At 43.7% G+C, this 27,907-nt stretch overlaps 1 protein-coding gene across 5 annotated transcripts in view; it reads right to left on the reverse strand.

Moving 5' to 3' along the window:
• scn2b (sodium channel, voltage-gated, type II, beta) overlaps nt 1–27,907 on the reverse strand; it is a 139,937-nt gene that overhangs the window by 28,157 nt on the left and 83,873 nt on the right. For all 5 annotated transcript variants that reach the window (XR_004789704.2, XR_004789703.2, XM_035622096.2 and 2 more), the window contains one exon: nt 17,988–18,146. Coding sequence is in view for 3 of the 5 variants with exons in the window: in XM_035622096.2 (XP_035477989.1) it covers nt 17,988–18,146 (159 nt within the window). In the remaining 2 variants the exon portion in view is untranslated. The remainder of the gene's footprint in view (nt 1–17,987; nt 18,147–27,907) is intronic.

Below are 27,907 nucleotides of genomic sequence, written 5' to 3' on the forward strand. Positions count from 1 at the left end.
TCTCAGTGCTCAGCTCACGGTTGGAATGAGCTGAGCACTGAGCTGCAGTGTTTAAGTGCTGGTGGAGTCTGTTTTTTTATGTGGAACAGAGATGGTGCGCTGGGAGAACCCCATAGTTCAATGGGTCAGAGAGGCCTGCAGTGCAAACCCATCGTTCTGTCAGCTTGACCTGAGAAGGTACAGCATATTGAACAAGATGTCGTTCCTTCTGTCACAGCTGAGGATGCAGTCAACGTTTAAGGGTTTGTGTGTTTGTCCCTGTTGTCTTAGACCCAGTCTTTTGTGACGGGGGCACATGGATGAGCATTACCATTGCTCATTTCATGACTTCAGCAAAATAACAGATTCAGAGACTATATAGTGCGTATAGCACAGTGTAGTGCGTATAGCATTCACACAATTCTGTGCGTATAGCATTCAGAGAGTGATTTGTTTTGACCAGTGCAAATGTGCTATAATATTCACATATTTAAATGTATCTTTTGCTGTTAGTTTTTTGCCTATACTCATTGAAGCTGAGGCACTCGTTCTTTCCTTTTCCATTTCTGTGTGCATGTCTTTTTTTTTTTTTTACCTCTTTATCTACTTTTTATTACAAAAATATGATGTTCCCTCAATTTTACCACAAAACCGGAATGAGCACGGCGGAACAACTCCTTCTGTCACACACAGGAAATGTTGGTTTGAAACTGAGCGTAGAAGCCACTTCTGTGGCTGCTCCGAAAGGCGTCTTCAACATTAGTGGCCTGTTTGAACAGAATCACATGTAAATATATAGCTGAGCTCAGGTTTTACAATGTTTCGAGTCAGTTCATCAAACTAGTAACGCAAGAACGGTGGAACCAGCAAGTTTCGAAAGGACTAAAGCAGAGACACGTCGGGATGAGGAGGAAAAAAAAGAGAAAGAGAATGTGCTTTTGACGGAGATCAGACGGCCAACACAAGCTGAAAGAAGGATATTTCCGAGGCAGGGAGGATTTGGGAGCGAGAGTCAAATCCAAGCGTTCTGTTTTGTAGTACTGCAAAGGCGTAAAACTGATGCAAGGTGGTGAAACGTGCGGTGCACACACACACACACACACACACACACACACACACACACACACACACACACACACATACATAAAGTCCATAACTTCAGAAAAACCACAAGCTTAAAGATCACAGAGGCACATAGTCTAAAAAAGTCAGCAGCTTTTGCATTGGGCCAGCGACAGGTACCAATATCAGTTCAATGCATCTGACCACACTGTCACTGTCTAAACACTGCCACTGCCGCGGGAGTTCAACAATCACTCCGTTCCCCCATTCCACACATAGATGCCAATAATAATTGATCACAAACAGTGTGCTGCCGTGTGCTTAGGTTTGCGTCAGCGGACTCGTCCTCTAGAGGCTCCGTGTCATTTTGAGGGTGAATCAGTTTGAGCCGCTGGCTAGAACCCTAAGGCATTTTTTCATAATTTTGGTCCGCCGCGTCTCCTGGTGTAATAGTGCTTCCCAAACCTCAACCCCGTAATGTACAGTCAAGTTCTAAACACCTTTTTTTTTTCAGGACAATCGAGGCTATCTGAGTATGCATTCTACAATGACATGACATTAATGTATAAATAGTTGTATGAGTATGAAGACCAAAGAAAAAACAAAACCGAAATTTAATCTCACAGAAATCTATTACAATGACACACAAACAACAATGATGACAATTTTTCCCTCTTGAAAGATGTTCTTCCAAAACCTTGGTCATAAGATAAAGAAATCCAAAACAAAGTTCAAAGTTGCAAATCAAAAGTCATGTCTTTTGATTTTTCAACCCAAAAAGTCACTTGTGCCATTCTACAAAGCAGTTCCTGTCTGTAGTGACACAGAAGCGTGTCAGTAGTAGTAGTAGTAGTAAACAGGAGGAGTGAGAGGTCCTGTTTTCAGTGTAAAATCTATGTTTTTTTCCACAAGTCGACAACACAGCGTCTGATTGGTCAAGTGGATCTAAAATGGACGGCTAGAAGTCTGCTCACAACAACAGAAGCCTTTTACGTCTTGAAAGACGGGATAAAAATTATCATAAAAGTCATTTCAATGTTGTTTTTATCATCATGGACATGTCGTTCAAAGTCTCCGAAACGTCACTGAAGTTCAAGGGTGCGCTACAAATCTTCTGAAAGGGCCACGATCGAACGGAAGCCCTGCCTGGAACGGCACAAGTGTTAGCATCTCGTCAGAACAAAAAAACGTAAGTTGCATAAACCGATCAAATGTTAAGACTTTTATAACATGAAGCATCTCCTGTCGGGAGGCCTTTAGCCATAAATGTGCTAAAGGCTTCAATTAAGATACCTGTTCATAGGGTGACGAGATCAAAACGTACAAGGATCTGGAAAGGCAAATGTCACACACATTCTAGTAAAATTGACAAAACCAGAGATGTGGTGTAATAAACTCCAAATACCATGACTCTAATTATGATGTCAACACATGCCTCCAACTTCTCAGTGAGCTTTTCATAAAAGAATAAATAAAAAAAGCACGATCGTGCCCTTTTCGCTGTCTCTGCTTCGGTCTAATCAAACACCTCTCACGAACAAGTTGCTCCTCTAAAAAGTTGGGCGCCGACCTGGAAACTTTACCTGCATTGTTCTTGAGGATTTGCACCAGGGTGGGTAGACACGCCAAGACATTCATTATCCCACTGCTGGATAGAACAAACAAATATAAAAAAATTGTAATATTGTTGTGCTTTTAAAGAATTTCATCTTTTCCATTTCTGCGCCCGAGCACGTTCGCATCTATAACGTTTGGTAATAACAGAAGAAACGATTATTATGATTAAAGTTTCCAGCCAGGAGACACTGCGCCGATTTCAAAGCTTTTTTCCTCCGGTGCAGAGTTTTTAAATACAGTCTCTTTATCTTGACCATCATTCGTCAGCGGTTTAAGTACAACCTGCATCCATTACGGCAGCGGCTTTCCAACCTCTCTCGTTTCTGCGACCCCTCATAGGCGTCAACGTGTCACATTTTGCTTGTGAGAAGACTAATTTCCCCCTCTAAGATTGTGTCATTTGAATAATATTTAAAGACCCAGCGAGAAATTACCCTGTAACAAAAACAAAAAGCTAGAAAAATAAGCAGCATAATGTGTTTTTCCTTCTTCCCATTGCATTAATCATTTTTTAACCACCCCTCAAATTGAGCTCGCAACCTCTTGCATTGCACTTTACAGAAGCGAAAGAACATGCATGCGTCAAATAATGAGGGATGAAAAAGCCCCATTTCACTGGTGTGAGAGAAAACAAGTTCTCTCATATTGACGGAAGTGCTTATTGATCATCATGTGGCCCAGCGGGTATTCGCTTTTTTCTTTTCCAAGCACCTTGATTTGGAGTGGAAGTACGTCCGTTCTGTTTCAAATAAACAGGTCATTGATTGATCTTGGCAGCAACAAACAAACCTTCGCCAAACTGTCCAAACATGACAATCATCGACTGATCTGCAAGGGTCAGACCCTCTGGTATTTAATGTTCCGACTCTGTGTCTGACCCCACACACCCACCCATGAATCCATACGAGCAGACTCATTTAAACACACGTATACATTCTGACAGTACGTTTGTGAATGGGAGTTGCCGTGAAGACAGCAAGAGGCTCCCTGACAGACAGAGAGAGTGACAGTCACTGAGTGGAATGCCTTTAAGAGTTATTCAGCCTTCAGTCCGACGTCAGTCTCGGCTGAGGGGGTCCGTTCCACGCGAGGCCTGTAGAGGTCCCTGTTGCACCGTGGCAGCGGTCAGGATGTGTGCGGCAGTAGGATGGGTGCAGTGTTCAGGGCTGCCCTATGGCAGCGTGTCTGACTTCTGAGCTTCTCTGGCATAAAAAGGTCATATTCAACAAATGTTGAGAGGGTAAATCTTGTGCAGGTAGTGAGGTTTTTACTAAACCAACTCCCTCCCCCTTCTACTTCTTCTTCTCAACCGAGAGTAACTGGAGAGAGAGAGAGAATAAAGCGATGCATATTAATGGGATGAAGAGACAGAACGTGTCCAGGTGTGAGCCTGTTTATTTGCTATTGTGTGTATGCAGATGAGCTTTGAGTGTTTGAGTACGAGTGCAAATCTGGCATGCAAGTTGATTGTGTGTGTGTGAGCGAGCTACTCCTATGACCACACAATATGCTGATATTGGGCACTTTTGCAAAGCACCGTTTCCGAACACATGGTTAAAAATAACAACATTTATCCAGTCGGCCAGCTCACGTATAGAATGCAGAAACGCAGCTTTAAGGATGGGGCGAATATAGGCTCCGCCCCCCCCCCCCCCCAGGGGAGCACCAAGCTCAGCGAGGGAACGGATAGCGACGATAATCCCCCCCCCCAACCCAAGGAAATATAGATAGTATGGAGCAGAGCTTCAGATGTACATTTTCCGAATCAGGGTGCACTGGATATATACGATATACGTGTGACGTGTTCAGTGAAAAGATTTTCCTATGTGAGTTAGGACTAACCCTAACCCTGAACTAGCTAATACGATTTGCTTCATTCATTAGTTCCCATTAGCTTCCATTATCTAGTCTGCAGCATGACATCTTCCTTCTCCAGGGGCAGGTGGATCCTTTCCAAAAGGTATTAATACCAATACACCAACGAGTGACCGATGATTTGAGTATCAGGACGTCGGATCAGAAACAAAACAAGAAAATGTCCACAAACTCTCCTCCTAGAACGTGCGTTTGTCTGAGTAATGCAACATATTTGTTAGTATATTATTACAAACTATTTTGATATTTAAGAAAAAAAAATCTGTATTGATATTAGTGATATTATTGTGCACCACTAGCATCCACCACCCTGACCTCATACCTATTCTTTCACTTTCCCACATTAACACTACACACACATACACCATTAGATATTGGCATTTGCCATGAATCTAGTACTGCAGAATTATCCAATATGGCCTGCAGTCATCTGGCCTGTGCAGGCCATCGCATTGCATACAATGTGTGTGTGTGCGCGTGTGTGAGCAGACACGGTTACAAGGTAATAAAGAGATAAACACATGACGGTGTAACAGCCTCTTTGCCACATTTGACCCACTATTAGTCCGTCTCAGTCAACTGATGACCGCAGACTCTGCGCGGTGTTGGTTGCGTGAGACCGGAGAGAGAGAGAGAGAGAGAAAGAGAGACGTCAGAAGGACAGCGAGTGACAGAAAGACGGCGTTAGATTAGAGCGAGGAAAAGATAAGTATTTCGGAGGCAGCAGATGGAGGAGGGGAAGCGAGCGCGATCGGGGACATGTTGCAGGAGATGGAGATGACAGAGAGAGGGAGAGAGGAGCGCTGAGAGTGGATGCTGGGGAGGGGTCGAGGTTGAAACGTCTCTGTGGTGACATGTGCATTAGCATCTCGTCAGACGCAGGAGGGTGTGACATTGAGTGCAGGCAACGCAGTCAGATGCATAGAAGCCAAGTAAACCTCTCTATGTCTCTTTCCCCCCCTATATCTGTCTCGTATAGGACGTCCGTCTTCCTCTCTCTGCGACCTCTAATTCCATCCATCCCTATGTCTCTCCTTTCTCTCTGCATCTGTCATCTCTATATTTTATCTCTCCCTCTCCTCAGCCCTGTCTCTCAGAGGAATAAGCACCAGTCCATTAGCCCAGAGCACCCTCTATATATTCAATATTATTCTCAAAGCTGCCTTAAATTTTTTTTTAAAAATCCAAGTTTCTTTTTCTTTTGGCCAACCTCAAACTTCTTTTGGTTTCTTATCCACATACGAGCTATGTGTAGTTATGTAACTCCTGATGTCCACTGTACCCATTTTAACCATGCTGATGTCAATGTGCAGCACACACACACACACACACACCACTTTTGCATCAATATCTTTATAGTCTGGTAATTTGTAGCTGGAACCGGATTCCATCAGTAACACATTTAATACAGTTGCTGTTAGGGGTGAACTTACATCTCCACGTGTCCCCATTTTAATTTCTTTTCTCATTAATCATTGGAATAGGTCATTATGTATGTCCGAGGAATTAACAAAAAAATCAAAACCAAATCAAAGTATCAACAAGAGCTTGTGATTAAAGCAAAAGTGTCAGACAAATCAAACTTCTTGTCATTGTGATGTTAAAACTGATTGCAGTTGCGATGGCGATGGAAGTTTAAGCCTATAAGCGTATAATTCATGCTTTCACCCTGTTATTCTCTTGGCCACCAGGAAGTTGATTTCAATGGAAAAAATGACAACTCTATTTACGACACACAGGAACTGCTTCAATCATTGCATAACCAAAACAGGAAGAGAACAACGGCTTCAAAAACGACATGCAGTTTGTCTTCTTACTACTGATCAGTAAGTAACACAACCAGCCTACTTATTTATACTACTGGACTTTCAACTCAAGGTTATCTATTCAAATTGGGATTTTTACAGTTTGCTTTCTGCTTCTGACAGTAGCCAGGCTGCAGAATTACACAGAACTGCTCTGTTTATTATATGTCAGCACTAGATGATCATCTGCTGGCCATCGATATTTCCCAATGAGTCCACTTTCGGATTCAAGTGAGTGGGAAAGCGGTCTCTGTCCTTTGGGCCCTACTGTATGTCCTCACATAAAAATAAAAATAAATAGATCGACACATTGTGCTTTTAAAAAGAAATCGTCCCTCGAGGCAGGTGTAAAGTGTTCCGTCGTAGTCGTCCATCTTTAACGCAGCAGCGGCAAGTCTGTTTGTCTATTTAATGTTGATTGAATCTAGCCACGCGCACATTTTACGTTACGTTTAAAGGAGGGACTGTTTTTTTCGAAGCAATAGAATGGCGAGAGATTACTTCACTTATTTTCAACTCCAATGACGATGATCGGCATTGATCCCTCCTCCTGCGACGGCAAAGACAACGGGCTGGAAATCCTGGCGGACGTACACAAGACACGAGAGCTGTCACACCAGCGCAGCATGTGACGTGCAACCAGTCACATGCGCAGTAATGTGCAGAAGGACATGGTAACATGAATGTGTAATGTGCCGGGATTTGTGTTTAGCAGAGTCCAGAGTCTGACTGTATGTGCTTTTAGGGTTCAGGTTAGAATGTGTGTGTGTGTGTGTGTGTGTGTGTATATGTGTGAGCCCTCTGTGTAGTAACTCAATTTCAAAATGACTGATTGACATACAGTGATACATGAGTGGTGCATGTGGTCAGAGCTTGTGAAAAACATGGAGGAGTGGACATTTCAATTTCGTACATACTTTTGTATATTTTTTACGTCTATTTTTACATGATTACAGTAATTTGTAACATTTGTTGTGTAATGCACCAAGACACCAGGGCAAATTCCTTGTCCGAGAAAAAACCCTACTTGGCGACAAACACGATTCTGACCCGGGAACATTTTCCTCCCTTGAACCTCTCCTTTCTCACGCTCGCGTCCCTTTCCTGTCCGTCATTTACTCTGTCCTCTCCATCTCGCGCGCTGTACGTTCTCCGTCTCATTTCACAGGGAGCCAAAACAGCTCTCTCTCTCCGTCTGACCCCCCCGTGCAACATCGGCGTACAGTGTGAGCACTGTTAGGTGATTACTCGCCGAGGGAGCGGGGAGAAACCGGCCACGGAATTTCACGCAGCACCGCCTGATTAACAATCTGTCTGAGACGCGTTGTGCGGCGGCGGCCTTCCTCCAGCGATTTTGGCTGCCGCCTCAGAGGACAGCGGAGGGACAATGACTGAGGTCCAAGAGCACTAATGGAATCAGGCGCAGGCAGTAGTGTGTGTGTGTGTGTGTGTGTGTGTGTGTGTGTGTGTGTGTGTGAGAGAGAGACAGAGAGAGAGTAGGGCACATTACTCATTGTTGAGCCCCTGGGACTGACGATGAATGAGGAAGAGGCTGGAAAATTCAAGTTAATAAACAAGACACTCAAACACATTAACAGTAAATGCACCTTTTTAAAAACACTTTCACATCACCCATCTCTCTCCCTTTCTCTTTGTGTTTGACATGCCACTGTCTCAATCGCCACCTCGCCCACGGTTCACCTTCGTTATACAAGCGAGCGACGGCGTGTTGAGCCTCGATGTGACAAGATCCAGTCCGGTATGACAATTACAAATTTGACACAAACACACACACACTCAAAAAAAGGAGACACTTTCCTCGGGTCCATCAGTGCGGGAGAGGAGCACTGAGGAACAGGGGAAGCTGCGCCTTGGGGTGATTTGGGTTCCCGAGAACTTTGCCTCCGTCTTGGGGTTCAGTCCTCGGGGAGAGAGAGACACAGAGGCATTGCCGAGATGGATAGATGGAAAGAGAGAGGAGTAGAGGCAAATGCAGAGGGACAAGGCTGCGGCGGAGGATAAGCATGACAGAGCGTCTGTGTCTGTGCATACAACCCCGCAAGTAAGGGTGATGAAAAAACAAAGACAGAGAGATGCAGAAAAAAGAGAAACAGGCCAAAAGAGAACGAATTGTTCCTCCTCTCAACGAAGTGGCACACTTTATCTGCGGCTACGTCTCCCTGCCTCCGTCCTCAAGCCCTCAGTGTGCTGGGGGTGTTTTAAAGCGGCGTGTCCCGATGACGGGGTGGTACAGATTGAAACCGATCCCGCTTGTTGTCGGGAGTGCTATTTCTCCCGTCAGCGCCGCTTGTTCTGTTTTCTCGGGCTCTGTGTTTTTTTTGTTTTGTCGACATTTAGAAATCAGACACTTAGAAAATGAAGGGGAATTTGCCCCCCCCCCCCCCGGATCTGTTCCAATTCCGCGGTCCCAGTTTGCTCATCAGCGCGTGATGTGCACTTGTGCTTGTGCGTATACACTCTACATATGTGTGTATGTGGGCTGTGCATTTCAAAAACGGGCGAATGACGAGAACAGAAATAGTTTGAGGGAAGGAAACGGAGAAACAACAGCGACAACATCTTCAAGGCAGGTTCAAGGATCCCGCACCTCCAACAATGGGGCCCACTGTTACATAGACAAAAAAAAAGAGGTGGAGAAAACCTCTGAATATGAAAGGATACTGTTTAATACACCTCAGCTCCAGTTCCGTGTCCCTGTACATTTTTTTACACACTTGCTGTGTCACCCACAATACATAATACGTAATTACGGCTCAAGTTCATAGAACCTGATGTTCCTAGACACTGTCTCCCGCTGTCTATGTCATTTTAAAAATAATGATAACGAAACACCATCGCGTAAAACTGTTTTCCAGATGTTTCTCTTGCAAACACAGGGCTCGGTTTCCCTAATACGTCTTCAGATGTGGGTCACGCAGGGGCCTTTTTTGCATTAACTGGCCGTTTGACTGCAGGAAAAAGAAAATCCTTGCAGGATTTCTTTTCTTCGTCGCACTGGGATGGTTTGAAAGGAGTTTGTTGATTGCGTAACATAAAAAAAAAAAGTAATTAAAGAAAATCTAAGTACAATCTTTATTTATTTTTGCCAGACTTAGCCTCAGTCTGGATTGTGTCTGATGTACGAACATGTGTATATCGCAGTCTTGTTTCTGTGCAAAAACACTGGCAGGAGGGAGGCAGAAGTTTTAAAAAGAGACACACACACACACACACACACACACAAAGTTAGTCATCATGGTTATGTAAAACATAACAAATATGATGTAACGACAGAAATAAACTGATGAAGTTAACAATGTGAAGACAGCGAGAGGGCAATGATGACTGACTGACGCAAACTACATGGTGAAGTCAGAAAAATAAAGATCACAATGACGACAATAACAATAATAATCTTCACATGCAGCTGTGGAAATAGTGACACGAATGACAAACGAGACATTGCGGTGGGTTTGTTAGTGTTATTATTGTCAGCAAAAGCCTGTTTTGTGTTTCTTAAGAAAGAATAAGACATACAAATCATAATCTACAAATCAAAATATAAGGGTTTCAAATTGGAGACTCTAAATTGACCGAATGTGTGAGGGTGCTCGTGAATGGTTGTTTGTCTCTCTGGCCTGCGTTACGTTGGTAAACCTGTCCAGAGTGAACCCCGCCTGCAATGTACGCTGGGGTTGACTCCAGGCACCCTCCCAACTTAATGGATGATAGCGGAAGGGATGGTGGATGGATGGATGGATGGATGGATATAATGGTTTCGGTACATAGACATTAGCTGAGGGCACCGCTTCTGTTGTGAGTGTTTTCTTTTAGGCAGCCATTGGACTGGACAACATTGGATAACAGCAAAGAGTGACACGACGCATTTCAAAGGACATCACGTCATGAAATAACTCTCTTCATTTGGCTGCCAACCAAGGTGAAGCAGGATTTAAGCTGTAATGCTGCTGCCTGCTGCCAGTTTGTGTCCAGCTGGTCAGTGGAGCATCCAGTTGGGAAGTGAATGAGCGGTTAACTGCCCAAAAAAATAATTAAAAAAACGGTAGGATGAATGCAAAGGAGATTCGATGAATAATGATTGAATAGCTGACACACTCAAGTGCATAAACAGTATAGGACAAGATGTAACCTTTTGCAACTTCTCGGAGAACAATAGCAAAAACATTGGTTTCATTGGTTCTGAGCTGTGATTGATTCACACACCCACAAACCTTCCTGGCGATCCAATTACCACCAGGAACTGGGTCATGTATAGTCTGACCAAGTGTTGGAGTGGGCGTTGGTGTTTACCTGACAGTATGTGTAGAGAGCCTATCTGCGCAAGTGTCTATCGTCTCCATGGACGCGGAGGGTGAAGTGGATCTGAATGGGGAAGTGCTGCGGTGTTGATGAAATCGATCGTTCCGCTCTTGACTCACAGGGTTAATCTCCGCTTAAGTTTGTGCGTAGCCTGTGGGCATGTGTGCGTGTGTTGTCAGGGTCAGATCGCCCATTAAGGAACTAGAGATACAACATTTACCTGGTGCTACGAATCACCCCAACTGCATAAAAACATGATTCCAAACAACGCCACTGACTCCCAGTTTGACAAAGGTCAGGGTTGAGGTGTTAAAGTTCCTTTTGTTTCTCTCTGACAAAGCGTGATTACCACTTCACGCTTTTTAATACATCACATTGATGCTTTCCAAATCCATTTTTTCAAAAAGTATTCAGGTGTTAACAGTTTTACACAAGCAGATCAACGACTTTACTCCACGTCACCGTTCTTTACAAACAGCATGAACACAGAATGGGAGGGGGATTGTTATTCCACTTTTACGCCAACAGAAAAGGTAGTTGCAGAGCCAACAAAAACAAACACTCAAGGCAGCAAATGTTTTGTAAAATCGATGAATATGTTTTAATAATTTGCTTGTGTTTTGTCCATCTTTGTGTTTCTTTCACACCTGAAATCTGGAAACAGAAAAAAAAATGTGTCACCAATATGAGTTCTGAATCCTGATTCAGTTGGTGAACAGTGAACCGTCTCTCCACCTTCTCGCTTTGGAAGGGTTCAGGGGAAGATTCACGGTGGCATGGCTCATTTCCAGTGTCCTCACCCAAATTAAAAATCTGTGTGTCCATTTACCTGGACAGAATGACTTCGGCACTGGACAGGACAATCCATGCCTGGATTAGTGAAACTGAATCAAAGCCAGCAGGTGTGATATTTTTTAGGGGTGACATTTCCAAGGCTGTCGAGTGAGTGGATCATCCTAAATGAATGCAGCGTATCCCGGACGGTGAGCTCTGGCCGAAGTTGACAGACTGACTGCAGAGCTAGCTTTATCACAGTGAGGAGACAAAGGGTGATGTCGATGACATATATGCAGGTTAGCTCAGAGGAGGAGTGGTTTCCTCCCATTTGTTTCCACTGCACTTGGGGCACTCAGTCTTCAAGGATACACTGGACGGAGAATATGAATATGATACAGGGCTGGTATGGACAGTCACTCTGATGTCCTGGTGGACACATCTGGACACAAGAGGCTGGAAACCTGAGCAACAACCAACAATAAATGAGAGGTAGACTACTATACCTTTATGAAAATCATTGGAGGAGCAATGCATTCCATATGCGCAATGTATATGGTCTACTACATATACAGTATATATACTATATTTGTCCCACAACAGTTCCAAAATGAAGTTTTTATAATTTACTTATTTGCCCCATTGCTTCATCGTGGAGCTGTGTGCAGCGTTCTTTGCCTCTCTCTCTCTCTTGCTCTCTCTCTCTCTCCCTCTCCCTCTCTCTCTCCCTCTCTCTCTCCCTCTCTCTCTCTCTCTCGCTCTCTCTCTCTCTCTCGCCTCCCTCTCTCTCTCCCTCTCCCTCTCTCTCTCCCTCTCTCTCTCTCTCTCGCTCTCCCTCTCACAAACACTTTGACTGTCTGTCACAGTCAGACTGATTCTCTGCAGCACCGGGACAAATCCTGCACACACCAGTATCCTCTCACAACATCTATGACATTTTTAACCGTTCTCGGCAGGCAGGCAGGATTCATCGTAAACTCTGTTGATACCGCTTTGCATGTTCATGCAAAAAACCCCACAATTCTCAGCAGCAGGAAGACCTCGGCGTAACACCGGCCCTGATCTGTCCTCAGGACCGAACAGCTCCAGAAGTGAATCATCTGAAGATACCCTCCCAAGTAATATCCCCAAGTTTGGTGAAAATCCGTCCATAACTTGTGCGTTGAGTGTTTGTCTGCACACATTTTTCATTTGTGGCCTCATAATTGCAATGGTAGTGTTTTGAAATGTTAGGTTAGCTTTAGCTCAGAGGTTTTGGAAATGACTATAAATGGACTCAGTGTGTGAGTGTGTGTGTGCTTGCAAACAGGAGCTAGTATGCATTCGTTGAAGCAAATGAGAGATATCTCAGCATTTTTCTCTGAATATATATCACTGAGCTAAACAGGGACAACACCTGTTGCATTCCACCTCATACATCACAACACAATATCAATTACCCGCACTAGTGGGCATAATATGAATAGAGAATTTATTCAAACATTCTTAATGCACTGTTACTATCACCACCGCCACAGCTGCTCTGTTCAAACAGTAGGTGTGTATATGTGTGTGCACGCGTTTTGTGGTTGGATGTTTATGGTTAAAAGTTTGTGGAGAAATTCTTATTTTGTTGCATCAAGGTTGACTCACAATGAGATTTGCTGTGAGGGGAAAATGTTTTGTAACTTATCTTGTCTCCACTGAAGTGCAGTTGAGCAGACCACTGAATCTTCTGAGGAGAAATTCAATGTCACACCAAGACAAAAGACAGAGCGTCAGAGCGAACAAGACCCCAGAAGGAATGTGGAAAAACAGCAGCGAAAGAGAGAATAGAGAAAAAAGAAGTCAGAGACAGAACGCATAAAAAGAGGACGGAGGCCGATCTGCATGAGTCTTTGTTTCTGTTTTTGTTTACTGTTTATCTGAAGATAAGTCAATCAGAGTAAAAGAAAACTGTTGGAAAAATTATACAGTTTGCTCTCGGCGTCTGGAACGATGATCCTCTTATGTTTGCTCCCTAAGACGCGGAGAAAACTCTTGTCTGACACAGGCACAATCACAGCCTCGGTTTAGTCAAAAGATGGCACTAGCACTACGCCTCTACACCGCGGCCTTTTGGTTCGCAGCCAGAGAGAGAGGAAGGGGGCAGCTGAAGACAAGAAAGGGGAGAGGCAAAAATGATGGCAAACCTCACACAAGGCGCACACCGAGAGAAGGTACAAGGGGAAGGAATAAAAACTGGAAAGATTGTGTGAGACAAGGAAACCTGTGTGGTGTTGCGTTAAGAGCCTGATTTAGCAGGTAATATAATTGATTTAGAAAAGCAGAGTGAGCTAAACCTGGGCCCGTTCCTCAGGCGGGGGGTAGGAACTAATCTTCCACTGCCGGTGGGGGGAGAGGCATCATTTTACACCAGTGCTCTCCCTGGACTCCCTCCCATTAATATGAAGTGACTCAAACTCTCCATCCACAATATAGTCAAAGTAGTGGAACGAGAAAACATTCCTTATGGGCATAAGCGCTGCCAGGATTACTTAGTGTGTTTGCTATTGTTGGAGGACAGTAGGTGGAGGCGGAGAAGATCCTCCTGCTGACAGATGGAGTCCTTGATTGTGTTCCTCTGTCCGTTGTCTTCCCAGATTACTTAACATATCGGATACCAGGTGAATGTTACAGTTTCCTCCGGCCCGAGGTCTGTGCACTGTCTGACTGTGCTGTATACGTTTGTAAAGACCGACCCATCATGACTGGGTCTTTGGTATTTAAGAGGTTTTGAAGAACATTTATCATATCCAGGTAAGCCTGGTAAGCAAGTTAGTTTTAAACTCTCCGGTAATCATAAATTCCATATCCTTATGTCTTTTGGACACATGTTTGGACAACAATACAAACTAGAAACTCAACCTAGCCCAATTGTGGTGGGAGGGGAGGCCACATGGAGCCAGAGGACCCTGCATTTTAATGAAGAAGGCGCAGAAGACGTCCAACACTTCTGAAGACGTTTACGTCAATGTCCAAGTGGTGTGCAGTAGGGCCCAGTGAGGGTTGTCTCTCTCTATTGAGCTGCAGCTCATTGCTTCAGGGCTGTGAAATGGCTACTGATTTGCCCCTGACCTCACCCTTTATTGCTATGGACTCTCCTCTTCCAAAGCCCATTGTTACTGGATTCCCCTTAAGGCACCACTGCAAAGAAAATGCTGTTTGCTTTTGGATGACAGGTCAAAACACAAAGGGAAATGTTCATTTTGCAAAATATCCATATCAGCGTTGACACGGCCTTAGTCCCATTATAGGATTTCCCAGTGTTTGCTTTTTTTTTTACTGTGGCTGTCGCTCCCCTGTGGCGGGCAGGTCTCCTGATCCTTCCCTCTTCGTCTCTCCCCTGAGCCTCTACTCAAGACTGTGTCCCTGAGCTTTTCACCTAGGTGTATTTATCTCAGCCGCTGCTTGAGTCCGTTAGTCTCAGTTCTTCACCCGAGCCTGTTACTCTCAGTTCAGCGCTCAGACAGGCTCTCAAGCTCCAGTCAAGACCGGCTTCCTTTAGCGCATTTTCTACTTTTCGGCTTTGAGCTGTGTAATTCTTCTTCTTCTCCAGCATCAAGGACCTCTGAGTCACCGTCCAGTCAATCCCTTCATTCAAATTCACGGTGTTCTGAGGGGTTCCGGGTTGATTGGTGTTTGTGGGTTTAGGGAATATGGTTCCTCAGCTTTTCTGTCGTCCCTTCTCGGGTCAGGGTCACAGGTTCGCCCTCTCTCTTCGGCCCCCGTCATCTGGGTCGCCTCCTGAACAGCTCCTACTTGACTCTTGCATTTGGATCCGTCTTTTCCGCAAGTCCTTGTCACACTGTCACAAGTTATTTCAGTGACTATTGATGAGTCTACAAATAGACAATTTGCCACTAATAGGTTCAAAGCTTCAAGGGCTTTAACTTCTAGGGAGGTCATCTAATTGAGTTCCCGACAGAAATAACGTGATCACGAGACAACGTGGTAGAACCAGAAGATAAGGGAGACAAATAAACTGGCATCTTCATTTGTGATGCTAATAATGACAATTTAATGAGTGTGATAATGATAATCTAATTTGATGGCATGTTCATCTATGCCTGCAGGGACTTTCCTGTTCTTTTTTTCCTTCCTCTTCTCCTTCACTCCTCTCTCTCTTACCACGTCGCAGCATTTACAACTGCTGCTTCTACCACGTGCATCTCTTCGCTGTTTAGTTTCTTTCCCTCATCATCGGCTAAAGCACCGTTCACCGTTTGATTCATTCTCGTCTCCGGCCCTCGTGCGTTTCTCCTAATAAACCTTGTGAACCCACTTGCTTCCTTCGCCTTACTCCACTCCCTTCACCACTGTTTTCACTCTACTTCTTTAATCCAGCCCTTCTTCACTATCCCACCGTGCTCCCTGACATTTTCTTAACACCCGCCGACCAATTCAAAGTCCAATTTCTGTGTCACACAACTTACACAAATGGGTGTCTTTGTACAATCTGTCTGGAAACTGTCTGAAAGCTAGAAGGTTTTTCAACAGCATTCACAGAAAAAAGAGGGGGGCAGCTCAATTTTCTTCAAATTTTAGCCTTGGGAACACCTACACTTAGAAAGGTCATGTGTTCTCCCATTCCCCCTCTGTTCAGTCTTTCTGGCCTCCTCGTAAATACTCCAGTTCCGATAAATAAATCAAGTGAACAGATTTTTTTCCATCTCTCAGTTCTGTTTTCACACACTTTTTCCTCCAACTTTATTTGCTCTTCGGAGTTTTCTCATGCTAACATTGTGTTTTTTCTCCGCCATCCACTTTACATGGTCCCTCCATGTTCATTTCTGTGCCTGCCACCCCGATCTCTCATTCACACCCACTGTGGACACTCTTGATTCAATGCCATGATGACCTGGAGGGAGATTATTGGGTAATCTAGGTCAGAGCTACAGTACACTATGCCTTACAAAATTACAAACGTAGTCAGTCTCACAATACTGGAGCTAATGCTTCCATCGTCAATTTGATCATTTACGCCAGGACGCGATGACGAACATAACATACTTTATATATCCACAGTTGTTTGTAAAGCTCTCCTCTCCTCCCTTTCCTTTATCTGTCGTCCTCCACTCTCCTTCCCATCCTCATTGTCTGCACAGGAGACAGAGATTGATGTGCTGCTCTAGCAGACTGTGACATAGTTAGGAACTCTGGCCTCTGGGTTTTAAGTGTGTGTGTGTGTGTGTGTGTGTGTGTGTGTGTGTGTGTGTGTGTGTGAGGAACTCAACAGTTGTATGTATACTGTACTTAAGATGTATAAATGCTGCACGGGAAATAATTATTCTAATGTTGACTGTAAAAAATACACAAGGCATGTGAGGCATATATGCAGATTTCCCGTTTTTTCTGGTATTTTGTGCTTGTGTGTGAGTGTCTGTATGTGCAAGCTTGTGTGTGTGTGTTTATATGTTCTTGAGGATTGTTTGTAACTGTCAAAATAATGATTCCACTACTCAGTTCCTTGCTGCTCTGGCAGTGAGCTGCGGCGATAACGATGACAAATTTGAAAGTCCGGTTGCGTCTCACTGTGCGTGAACACAAACACACACACACACACACACACACACACACACATACAAGTGTCATACATCTGGGTTCTCTGTTTGAGACTGCTGTATTGATTGCTCCGCCATTGAAACTGCTGTTAGGAGTTTGTCACTTCCCTTAGCTCATTGCTTCCAACCTTGACAGCTCCAAAAAAAAAAAAGTTAAGCTTTTGTTTCTCCGGATAAATGTAGTAAACAGACACGTTTACAAACACAGAAAACCACATACACTGGATGTTCAGCTTCTGCACATGGATGAGGCCAAATGACTCGATACATGGTCACAAACTGGTAGTCACAGGTGACCCATTGAAAATGTGTGAGTTCAGCCATACCCAGTCGACCCAGTTACATCCAATTTCTACACTTATTCAACATTATGTCTAATAGCACTGTGTTAGAAAACAGATCTCCATAATGAAGCCTATAATGGACTTTGTCACAGGCGTTTTCACAGTTTTGAAATTAAACAGTTTGCTGGAAACTCGGGAAGTTGCTGTTTAGAGGTGAAATTGTATGCAGCATGTGATGGTTTTTCCTCAGCGAGAACTTTACTCTAACAAAGTTACAAAAACTACCAAAATAATGTGTACGTCTCTGCCAAGAGTTCCTCAAGTAATTGTGCTGGTCTCGGTCCGGTTTTGTATTTTCAAATGTGTTCAACAATCAAGGGATTCTGAGAGGTTTCACTACCTGTCATGTGCAATGAGATCACAGGAGTGTGTGCGCCCTTGATCATTGCATCAACGGGGATGACGTCACATTTGCGTCATAATGAAATGTTCTGATTTTATTTTTGATTTTATTTTTGCAACATCACTAAATTCCAATTACTGTTGGCTGTCCCCCCCCCCCCCCCCCAAAAAAAGAAATAAAACCATCTTTAAACTCTTTAACTTTTTCACTATAGCCCTCATTCATGTTTTTTCCCCACCAACCTGACCTTGTTTTTTGCCAACGTGGTCACTAACGGAGGACTCACATGTATGTGTCGGAGGCTTCAACAGAAACGCTGCTCTTTCACGTTGAATGTGGGTCCAAGGTGAGCGTGACCTGGCCCTCAGGCTCAGACGGAGGCAGACAGACAGATAAAGTCCATATTGACTGCATGAAAAGATGGCCGATGCATCTCCGCTTCCACCTGTTAGATAAAAATAAGCCAAAAATTAGGGGTTAGGGTTTGGATATGGGCGTCGGACCCATTGCATGCGGGTGAGACATGATCCACCCACTTTTATTCACTCGGCGGTACTTTCAAAGCGCCTGATGTGTGTTTAGAGGCATCATGAGACTGAGCAAACATTTCTGACACCCTGCATCTCCACATCTTGGCAACTAGTAGTTACCATGGTGACAGAGCTGGAAATGGTGACAATAATGACATTAGCTGATTATGCCGACGATGATACAGATGAGGATAATAATAGACGGTATGGAGATGAAAATGATTTTGTGATTGTCATCTCTCACTAATGTCAATCGTAATTATGGTATATGTGATATACTTCATTGTTTCCTACCTTTTCGCAAAGTCCGCTTCCAGGGAATTGAGTGTCTGGGGCTAATCTACATGCAGAACATCACCCCATGGTTAGTGCATCATAACCTTTGGCAGTGTAAATTTATCTACACCATTGTTGCTGGCCTGGTTGAGCTCCCGCAGGCTTGGCTGGATCACATTTTTTTTTTTATCAGAGCACACAAAGTATTGTGCTGTGTTAACACATGAATTATACATTTGAGAAAGCAGAAGAGCTGAAAGTTAAATCAGTGTCAGGAAAGTTGGGGAAAATTCTGTATTAAAAAACATAACAAACACTGTAGAATGTTTAACTGAATTTTGACTGTGAAAAATGTTTAAATAGATGAGAATATGGACAGAATAAAATAGTACAGTACATTGCAGCTATATTGCATGGCTGAATAATAATTTCCCTGAGATAAATTGTACTATTTAGATAAGGTCGGCTGTTGGCTTGACAGAAACAACAACATTGTGACCATAATATAATATACAATGTATAAAATCTTGCCTATGACATGTCAAAACAAGCAAACGCCAATCTGTAGGACTTCCATGAGAGAAACACTGGGCACAAAGAGAATAATTGAGACAGATTAGGATGTGAAGCTATCATTGTATTGTTGTATGGAAAAACAAAGAGATTTGAGTTAAAAAATGATAAAGACTTCTTGAAAATCACATTTATTTTCCCCTTGAGCGTCATCAGTCACAATTAAATTGCACTGTCAAAACCTCTGGCACAAGGAAATTCCCTTTTTGTTTCTCTCAGTTCTTTTTGCGTTCTATGACCAAGGACTCTCTTTTTTGGGGGGAAAGTATTCTTTTCTGGCAGACTATAGAGACTGAATGGTGCGCAAGAAATAATGAATAATCTCTGAGTGGAGAATGGCTTTTCTATCTCTCTTAAATGGAGTGTTGGCTTTCCTCTGTCCTTATGTAATTTCATTAGTTCTTTGATATAGACTATAGAGCGAATATGGAAAGCACTGTGTGTGTGGAGAGATGACTTTGACACAATGTTATGAGCTGATATTCACATTCATCTGTCGGAGGACAAAAGGGACCAACACAGTGCTGAAAAGAAACCCTCTCCGTAGAGGCATTTGAGACAGAAAAGTAGGAAAAGTTAGCGTAGCTCATGCACAGTCAGAGCATGTTTGATGATGCACTGCTGGTGGCATTCTAATTTGATTTTTGATGTCATGGTGGATTGGATTGCATCAGAGAGCGATGGTGGAGCCCAATCAGATCCATCACAACCACCCAACAACATGAAAAAAGGTAAAACAAAAAGCAAAAGATCCCAAATTCCCTCTCACTATTAAATGGTATGGAAAAAGAAACCATTACTGTATGGTTTGGAGACCTCAGAGTTGCCTCTCGGCTCATTGTGGATGATGTGCCTTTAATGCGGTTTGACTTCATCACTGTGACCTCCGGCATGCACTGGAACAGTTTGCAGTGGAATGTGAAGCAGTTGGGTTCCCCGAGTAACAGAGTTTTAGTATCTCAGGGCCGAGCTCAACAAGTAAGGGTAAAAATGGAGAGCGCGATCGACAGGTGTATTGGTGTCGCAACGGCTGTAATGCAGGCATCGTTCCAGACTGGTGTTATTTCAATATTCATTTCCAAAAGTCACTTACGGTCATGAACTGTGGGTCGAGAGAATTAGACTGAGGATGAAATGAGTTTGGCCCGTAGGATGACTGACAGGCTGAGGGTTGTTCCACCATCTGATCAGGATCCATCCTTGAACCCATCCATTAGAGTTTTTTTGGGGGGTAAGTCCAACTGTTAGAAGACCCCAGGGTATTGTCTCAGAATACACAGAAAATATTATTTATCTCATCTGTCCTGGGAATACCCAGGGATCACCGACAAGGAGCTGGAAAACACTGCCGGGGAGAGGAATGTCCGCGATAGCTTGCTTAACCTGCAGCCACCACTACCTGGCCGCCGACACTTCTCTACATGGTGCATCGTCATGCTGGAAGTGGCCATTAGTAGATGGTAAATTGTGGCCAGTAGGTGATTCACATGGTCAGCAACAATACTCAGATGGGCCGTGACATTCAAACCACCATACGATTGGTATGAAAGGGCCCAAATTGTGCCAAGAACACATTCCCCGCATCGTTTCAACGCCACCACTGACCAGACTACATATTTCCAGTCTTCAACTGTTCAGTGTCCACTGCAGCATCTCTTTCCGCTCTTGCTTGACGGGAAAAGAATCCGATGTATTCCTCAGCTGTTGGACGCGTTGTGTGTTCGGAGACGCTTCTCAGCTCACCCCTGTTGTAAAGAGGTGGTGAGCTGAGTTACAATTCTTCTGTCAGCTCAAACAACTCTTGCCATTCTCCTCTGACCTTTCTCATCAACAAGGTGCTCACTGGATGTTTTTTTTTTTTACTTTTTGTCTTTCACACCACACAAAAAGACTCTGGAGACTGTTGAGAGTGAAAATCTGAGAAGATCAGCAGTTTCAGGGATACTTAAACCAGCCAGGCTGGCACCTACAATCGTGCCATGGTCATCTCGTCATGTCTGATGTGAACTGCAACTGAAGCTCCTGAACTCATACATGCTTGGTGTTATGCATTGGATTGCTGGCACATGATTGGACAATTACATGAGTGGGAAGTGAGCAGCCCTGGGCCACAGTGAAGCAATGGCTGTGAGGCGGGTCACGGGCAAGAGGGCTAACAAGATCCTTTTAGAAACAAGAGGGCTCTCTGTTATTATATTTGATATTTTAATAAGTGCAGTGTGTGTGTATTTGTGTGTGTGTACATGTTCATGACTGCACAAGGGGATCTCATCAGGTCGTTCTATAAAAGATGGCGTTACAGTTTCTGTGGTATGATTGACAGGTGGGGAAGCAGGGTACATCTGATTCCACAGCTTGTAGATCACTAGTGTGTGTGTGTGTGTGTGTGTGTGTGTGTGTGTGTGTGTGTGTGTGTGCACGTGTGTGTGAGAGTGCCTCATTAATGATTTAGTCTGAAGAGAGTTCTTCCGATCAAACATTTAGCTGAATCAACAACTGCTGAGCTCATCACACAGACACGTGCACACACACACGAGGCGAGTTTATTAATGCTATCTTCCATGTCTTCATTCCTAAATCCAGGAGGCTCGTGAATGCCAAACAGCTTATGAAAAAGAAAACAAGTTTAAGTTTGAGGAAAAAGTGCTGAAAGCGTGTATTAGGTCCCTACTGCATGTATTCATGCATTTTTATGTGTAAATATCTGCACATGAGAAGATACCTGACACCTGGCAGTTTTCTCTAAATGAAATCAAATTTGGCATCTTTACACTTATACTGGTGACATTTTGGTTTGGCTCACCTTTCCAGTATACTGTAATCCGGAAGGCAAAGCTCTCGATCTAGCGGTCAATCTTCTCTCGTAAACTCATCTATGGTCATGAAGGCTGTGTCATGGCTGAAAGAACTAGATCGCGGGTACAAGTGGGCGAAATGAGTTTTCTCAGGAAGTCGGCTGGCGTCTCCCGGGAAGCTCAGTCATCCGTGAGATACTCGGAGTAGAGCTGTTTCTCCTTTGCGTAGACTTGAGCCTGTTGAGGTGGTTGGGGCATCTGGTAAGGATGCTCCCTGGGCACCTCCCCAGGACTAGGTGGAGAGATTATATCTCCACACTGGCCTGGGAATGCCTCGGGATCCCCCAGTCAGAGTTGGTTAATGTGGCCCGTTAAAGGGAAGTTTGGGGTCCCATGCCGGAGCTGCTGCCCCCGCGACCCGACCCCGAATAAGCGGTTGAAGATGAGGTGAGAGATGTGATCATACTTTTCAAGTTATGGAAGAGAAAACAGACATGCTTCCCAGCCACACCAATAAGTTATGCATTAGTAGTGAAGTCATCTTGGCTCGACTCTCTCAACCAAGAATGAAACGGCATCATAAAAATTAACTCGAGATGAGTGGAGCTGCCTGCTACTTTAAACAATGTTACGAGCAAGAGCAAATGTCAGTGGTGGCTCAAAAATACAGGACGCAGGCATGTTCAAGACAGCGTTACTTCACTCTCTCTCTCTCTTTTACACACACACACACACACACACACTGGGAAATAAGTGGGTTTTATGTCCTATTATCGAAGAGCTGTCTACGAGTCATGAAACTGTCATATATCCGTTCTGGTGTTTTGTTACCACGGCGAACAGTAAAAACTTGAAGTAAAAGCCTTTGTAACTCAGCGGTTTACCAACATCAGCAGGTTTGTGTGACGGATTCTCGGTGGTAAACTTCTAGCAACAGACAAAAACACACATATCGTAAGCAGAGACACACAATCTGATCCGGCAACGGAGCAGACGCTCGCTCAAATTACACATATAAACTGCAGTTTAACAGCATAACTGCATCCCACAAATAAAGGCCTTCCTGAATGAGCGTACAGTGTGTGTGTACGAGTTCATTTCATCTCGGTATTTTAGCTCAGTGTGTGTGCGTGTGTGTATTTGTGTGTATTTGTGTGTTGATCTGCTGAGATGTTGTCGGCACAGATGGGGTGATAAATTGGTCGCACTCCACAAAATGTGTCAAAATGTGTCACAAACTGGGAAACTCGTCCCTCTGTTGCCATCGGAGGAGAGTGAAGGTCACAGAGAGGAGATTCTCTTCTGCTTGTGTATGTTTTTTTGTTTGTTTGTTTTGTTTTAGTTTTTTTCTCTCCCCCCAGTCTTCTCTCCATCTCCCTCTCTTCTTCTTCCTCTGGCTCGTCGCCATTGGAAGGATTGTTAAGAGCAGCGTGCAGCCAGAAGAAGGTATTATTTCATATTTCATATTCAGCTTTGTGCATCTAATTGGTCTCTCTGTTGAGCCTGAGAGTGGAAGAGAAGTGGAGAAAGAGAAACTTTAACAAACAATACATATTTTACAATTCCCCATTTAGACAAGCGTACAATATTTTTCCGTACTGAGTATTGAGAATCTATGAAAACACACAAACCATCCTATTTGGCATTTGTAATCATTATGTAAAACATTTCAAACAAGGTTTATATAATGCAAAACTACCTTAGTGTCATAAATTTATCATAAATACATTTGTAAGTGTGTATAAACAGTATTTTCAACAATGCAAAGATGATACTGGCTTATCTTAATTGTGTTTTACCGCATTCCCGATCATCATGACTTAGATAAATTATCAAATTTAATTTGCTTACAAACGCGTTGCGTCGTGTTAAATTGAACTGTCACAGAATGAAGAAGATCAATTTTTTTTATGTTTTAAACCTTTTGAACTAATAAGCTGGAAGAGTTTGTGTTGTACATTTAAAATAATTCACGTGGTTCAGAGAGCGCCGATTGTTACTGTCTGTCTAAATCTCCCTGCATTTCTCCGATTCCAGGATGAGGAATTATTTTGTGTTTTTGTGTAATTGTAATTACTTACTGTGTGTGAGAGATGGGTAATTGTCTCTTGCTCTTTTTCGTCTTAATGACTTGTACGTTTTGTTTGGCTGAGCAATTTCATTGATTTCTTTTTTTGCATTTCCATTAGTTGTTTTTTTTAAATTCTTTGCTTAATTTTACGCGACCAGTGAATCATTATTTAATAACTCACTTTTTTCTTTGTCATTTAGATAAAAAATCCTGCTTCATTCCTGATTGTGTTCTCATACCAACCAAATCTCAAATCCCATCAATTTAATCCTCCCTCTGCCGTAGCTTTCCCACCTCTCTCCTCATCTCCCTACCTTCACTCACTCACACACACACACACACACACACACACTCACTCACTCACTCACTCACTCACTCACTCACTCACTCACTCACTCACTCACTCACTCAGTCACTCACTCACACACACACACACACACACACACACACACACACACACACACACACACACACACACACACACACACACACACACACACACACTGGGCAGTCGTCCAAGCAGATTGTGTGAGGCGCTGTCTGCGGACATTCATCATTAGTCACAGCCCTTGATGCTGGGACGCTGTGAGGAATTCTGCCTTTCCCCAACAACTGAGATGTTGGAAATATACAAATGACAATTATAGGGAATAACATGTATCCACATTCTCTTGGAACGCTGCTCACATACTGATGGCCTCACTCCTAAAAGTGCAGCCCCTTGCTGTACTGACCAGTTAGGGTCTCGCTTTTATGGTGCAAAAACCAACCTGAAGAATGACTTATTGATACGGAAAGGAATCAGACAAAGTTTGACATTGGAGCAGTCATTTCCCTGAAGAAAATAATGAACCTTTAAACCTCAACAACACACAGTAAGTCCTCCACTGACCTCAAATAAAAAAACAAACTTTAAAAGACTTCATTATGCTGATTTCTGAGTTGAGCAATTTTCTGATCCATCCGTCCGTCAACAGGAATTCAATCCACCAAACGCAGGTCCAACGGATCTTCGTCTTTCTCTCTGTGGAATCGGTGGCTGTACTCGCTCGTCAAGCCTGTTTGTCTCTTCTATTCATCCTCCCTGCTGATTATTCACTTTAGGATGCTAGCGGCTCCACGCCTAATTAGCTCTTAGAGCACATTCTGCTGCCAATTTCAGATTTGTGTTGGTTGCTGCACGCACAAAGAAACACAAACAAAATGAATATAGACTGAGCACATCTGCCTTGAACACATGGATAATTCTGGATTGCATATACAGTGAATGTACCCCCTCATTCACACACACACACACACACGCTCATCCTCTTTCAAATTTAACCACACACACGTGGGCAAACTGAAACTACCACACACACGTGGTAATGTTTGAGCATATCTCTGGTGTGAGTAGAGTGTTAGACTAATTATTTAAACCAGGAGTGTCCAGGGTCACTCGCTGCCATCTCCCGCTCTCCTCGGCTATATTAATTCCTAATAAGAAGTGATTTTCTCCATTTTGCCTTTCACCAATCCCCCACTGAGCTGACGGATGAGTTGTTTGACATTTTTTTTTCAGCCTCTGTGAGAATAAATCGAGGATAATCTTTATTTTGCCATTTTTGAAATATCCACAGGGGTACTGCTGCCAATTAATTTCGATCATCAACTCTCTTCGGCCCCCGACTTTCTGTCTTTGGTGTCTCATAAACTATTGCGGGCTACTTTCTGTCCTCAATGTCTGGAAATTGCTGTTAATCTCCCTGTCAACTCTTAGCTTTGTAGTTTACATTTTGTTTCATCCCTTTCTCTCGGTCCACCTTTCATCATTCTGACTGCTCTGCCTTATTTGCAGGGGGGAAACGACGGTTGAGACGATAAAAAGGGGAGGAGATGGAGAGAAAAAAAAGGACCAAGGTAAGGCAGATAGAGGCCAGGATGATGGGGTGTAAAAGCATGCATTGCACCTAGAGTTAAATGTTTTTTAGCCTCAGAAAAAATTTGAATAATACATAAGAATTGTAAGTCTGTACTCAAACGGCGATCAAAAAGGCTCAGGCCCGCCGCGCCATGTTAGTCTGCATGGCTACAATTGGATGCCTCTAACTGCTGCTGGACAACTTCAGTCTACTAGTGTTAATGCCAATTGTCCTAATATAATGTCATGGGTATCCACAACCTGCTGAGGGAGCCGGAGTTGAGCACAAGGTGGATCATGTAGACAGCAGTAATGTTACCAGCGGCAAAGTTGTTTCCAAGGCTCCGGCAAAAGTTAGCCTAGCTTTTCCCCCTACCCCTCCATGCCCACAAACGTAGGAATAAGTGCCAGATGACCTCGGTACAGAAGAGCCTGTGCAGAAGTGTCTTATTAAATACCCAAATTGTCAAAAGAGTGGGTTAAGGTGTTTGTTTTGTAGCTCATGGTTTACAAAAAGGGGAATATAGCTAGGTGTTACTGTGAGAACTATGCCGTTTGGTTCTGTTGCTTTTTGGGGATTTGGGGTAAAATGGCATTGCTGATGTTATTCCCTCCACCTCTGGCTACTGGTGCCAGGAAATAGGGGGAAGATTTGGTCCAAGAGCCCCGACCACTTAGCAAATCAGCTCGCCTCATGGGAGGCGGCATTTATTTGCAAATGGACTCATAAGCTGAGAAGATCACATAGAGGAAATGCATTTAATTTTTCTTGAAAGAGACAGGTTGGGCGGTGACCAGCTCAAAGAGGAATGTAGAAGGACATGTGCTGAAGGATAGAGTAGACTATTTGGGTCGAGCATTTATGGAAGATTCTCAGCTTCACGTTATGGTGCTGGTCGGTGTCGTGGCTCCAGTTCTCTCTTGTTTTTTTCCCCCCTTCCCTTCCCTCTCCTGTCTCTGGCCTTACTTGTTTGTGTGCATGCATGTCCGTGGTGGCCTCAAGCCTCCGCCTTGTCTGCCAGCATCTCAGCCATCAACCCCCGGTACTGATCCAGCTTCCTTCAAACTCCTGCCTCATTGCCAGTTCCTCCACCCTCATTTTCCCTTTCGGCCCTCCACCTCCGACCGTTGCATTTGAGTTCACTCGCAAATCCAACAGCAATCTCCACGGAGTTTAAAAAGAAGTCTGGTTGCACTTTCCTTTTTAAAAAAAAAGAAAGAAAAGAGGGAAGGAAGGCAACATCTCGGACTCTAATCACACCAGGGACACTTTGCTGATTGCCACTTCAAAAACAAGAGGGAGAGAATTGGTTTGGTTTGTTTCTGTCATGAAGGCAAGAGACAGTCAACACTAAAAATGGTTAAAATGTTGCCGGGGAGAAATGAAAGGAGCTTAAAGTGAAATAACTAAATTACTCGCTCACAGACCTCGATGGGGGAACAGCGAACGGGTAATCTGTGGCGTCACTCCCATTCTCTTCTTCCCCCTCTTCCTCCAGTCCATTCCCTCCCTCCAACAATTACGGAGCTTTTCTAAATCCATCCCTTACCCCTCCTCTCTGCCTTCAACTCTTTCTGTCTCTGCTTTTATTCATGCAAAGATGCTAAAAGCCCGGAAAAGGGAAAGCCTTCTCATAATGGGTTTGCTTCCAGGACACATTGACCATTGATGTAGGGATATGCTATGCTCCATTTCCTTCATTAGACACACTACATATATCAAAATAAGCTATTTTCCCTTTGTGGATTTAATTTACATTTTCAGAAATGAATGTTAGTGAACCTCGGTGGGATGAACATGATGAAAAAGGGTTATTCCAGCCCAAATTATATACAAACAGATCACCCACCTCTTTTCTGCGCTACCTTCGGTACAATTCAAAAAATTCGAGAACTCTCTGGAGAAAAATGCTGTGCTCCAGATTAAGTACCATCAATAAATCTCACCAAAAGATGCTCAACTTGCGCAGCCACTCAAAATGCCAGGCAGGTGAATGAGAGTGTGTACCCGGCGGTTTGAGAGTCAACAGCGAGGCAATGAAGAGGGGACTGATGGCCGCG

The sequence above is a fragment of the Scophthalmus maximus genome, chromosome 11 (assembly GCF_022379125.1).
Source record: "Scophthalmus maximus strain ysfricsl-2021 chromosome 11, ASM2237912v1, whole genome shotgun sequence".
NCBI lineage: Eukaryota > Metazoa > Chordata > Actinopteri > Pleuronectiformes > Scophthalmidae > Scophthalmus > Scophthalmus maximus.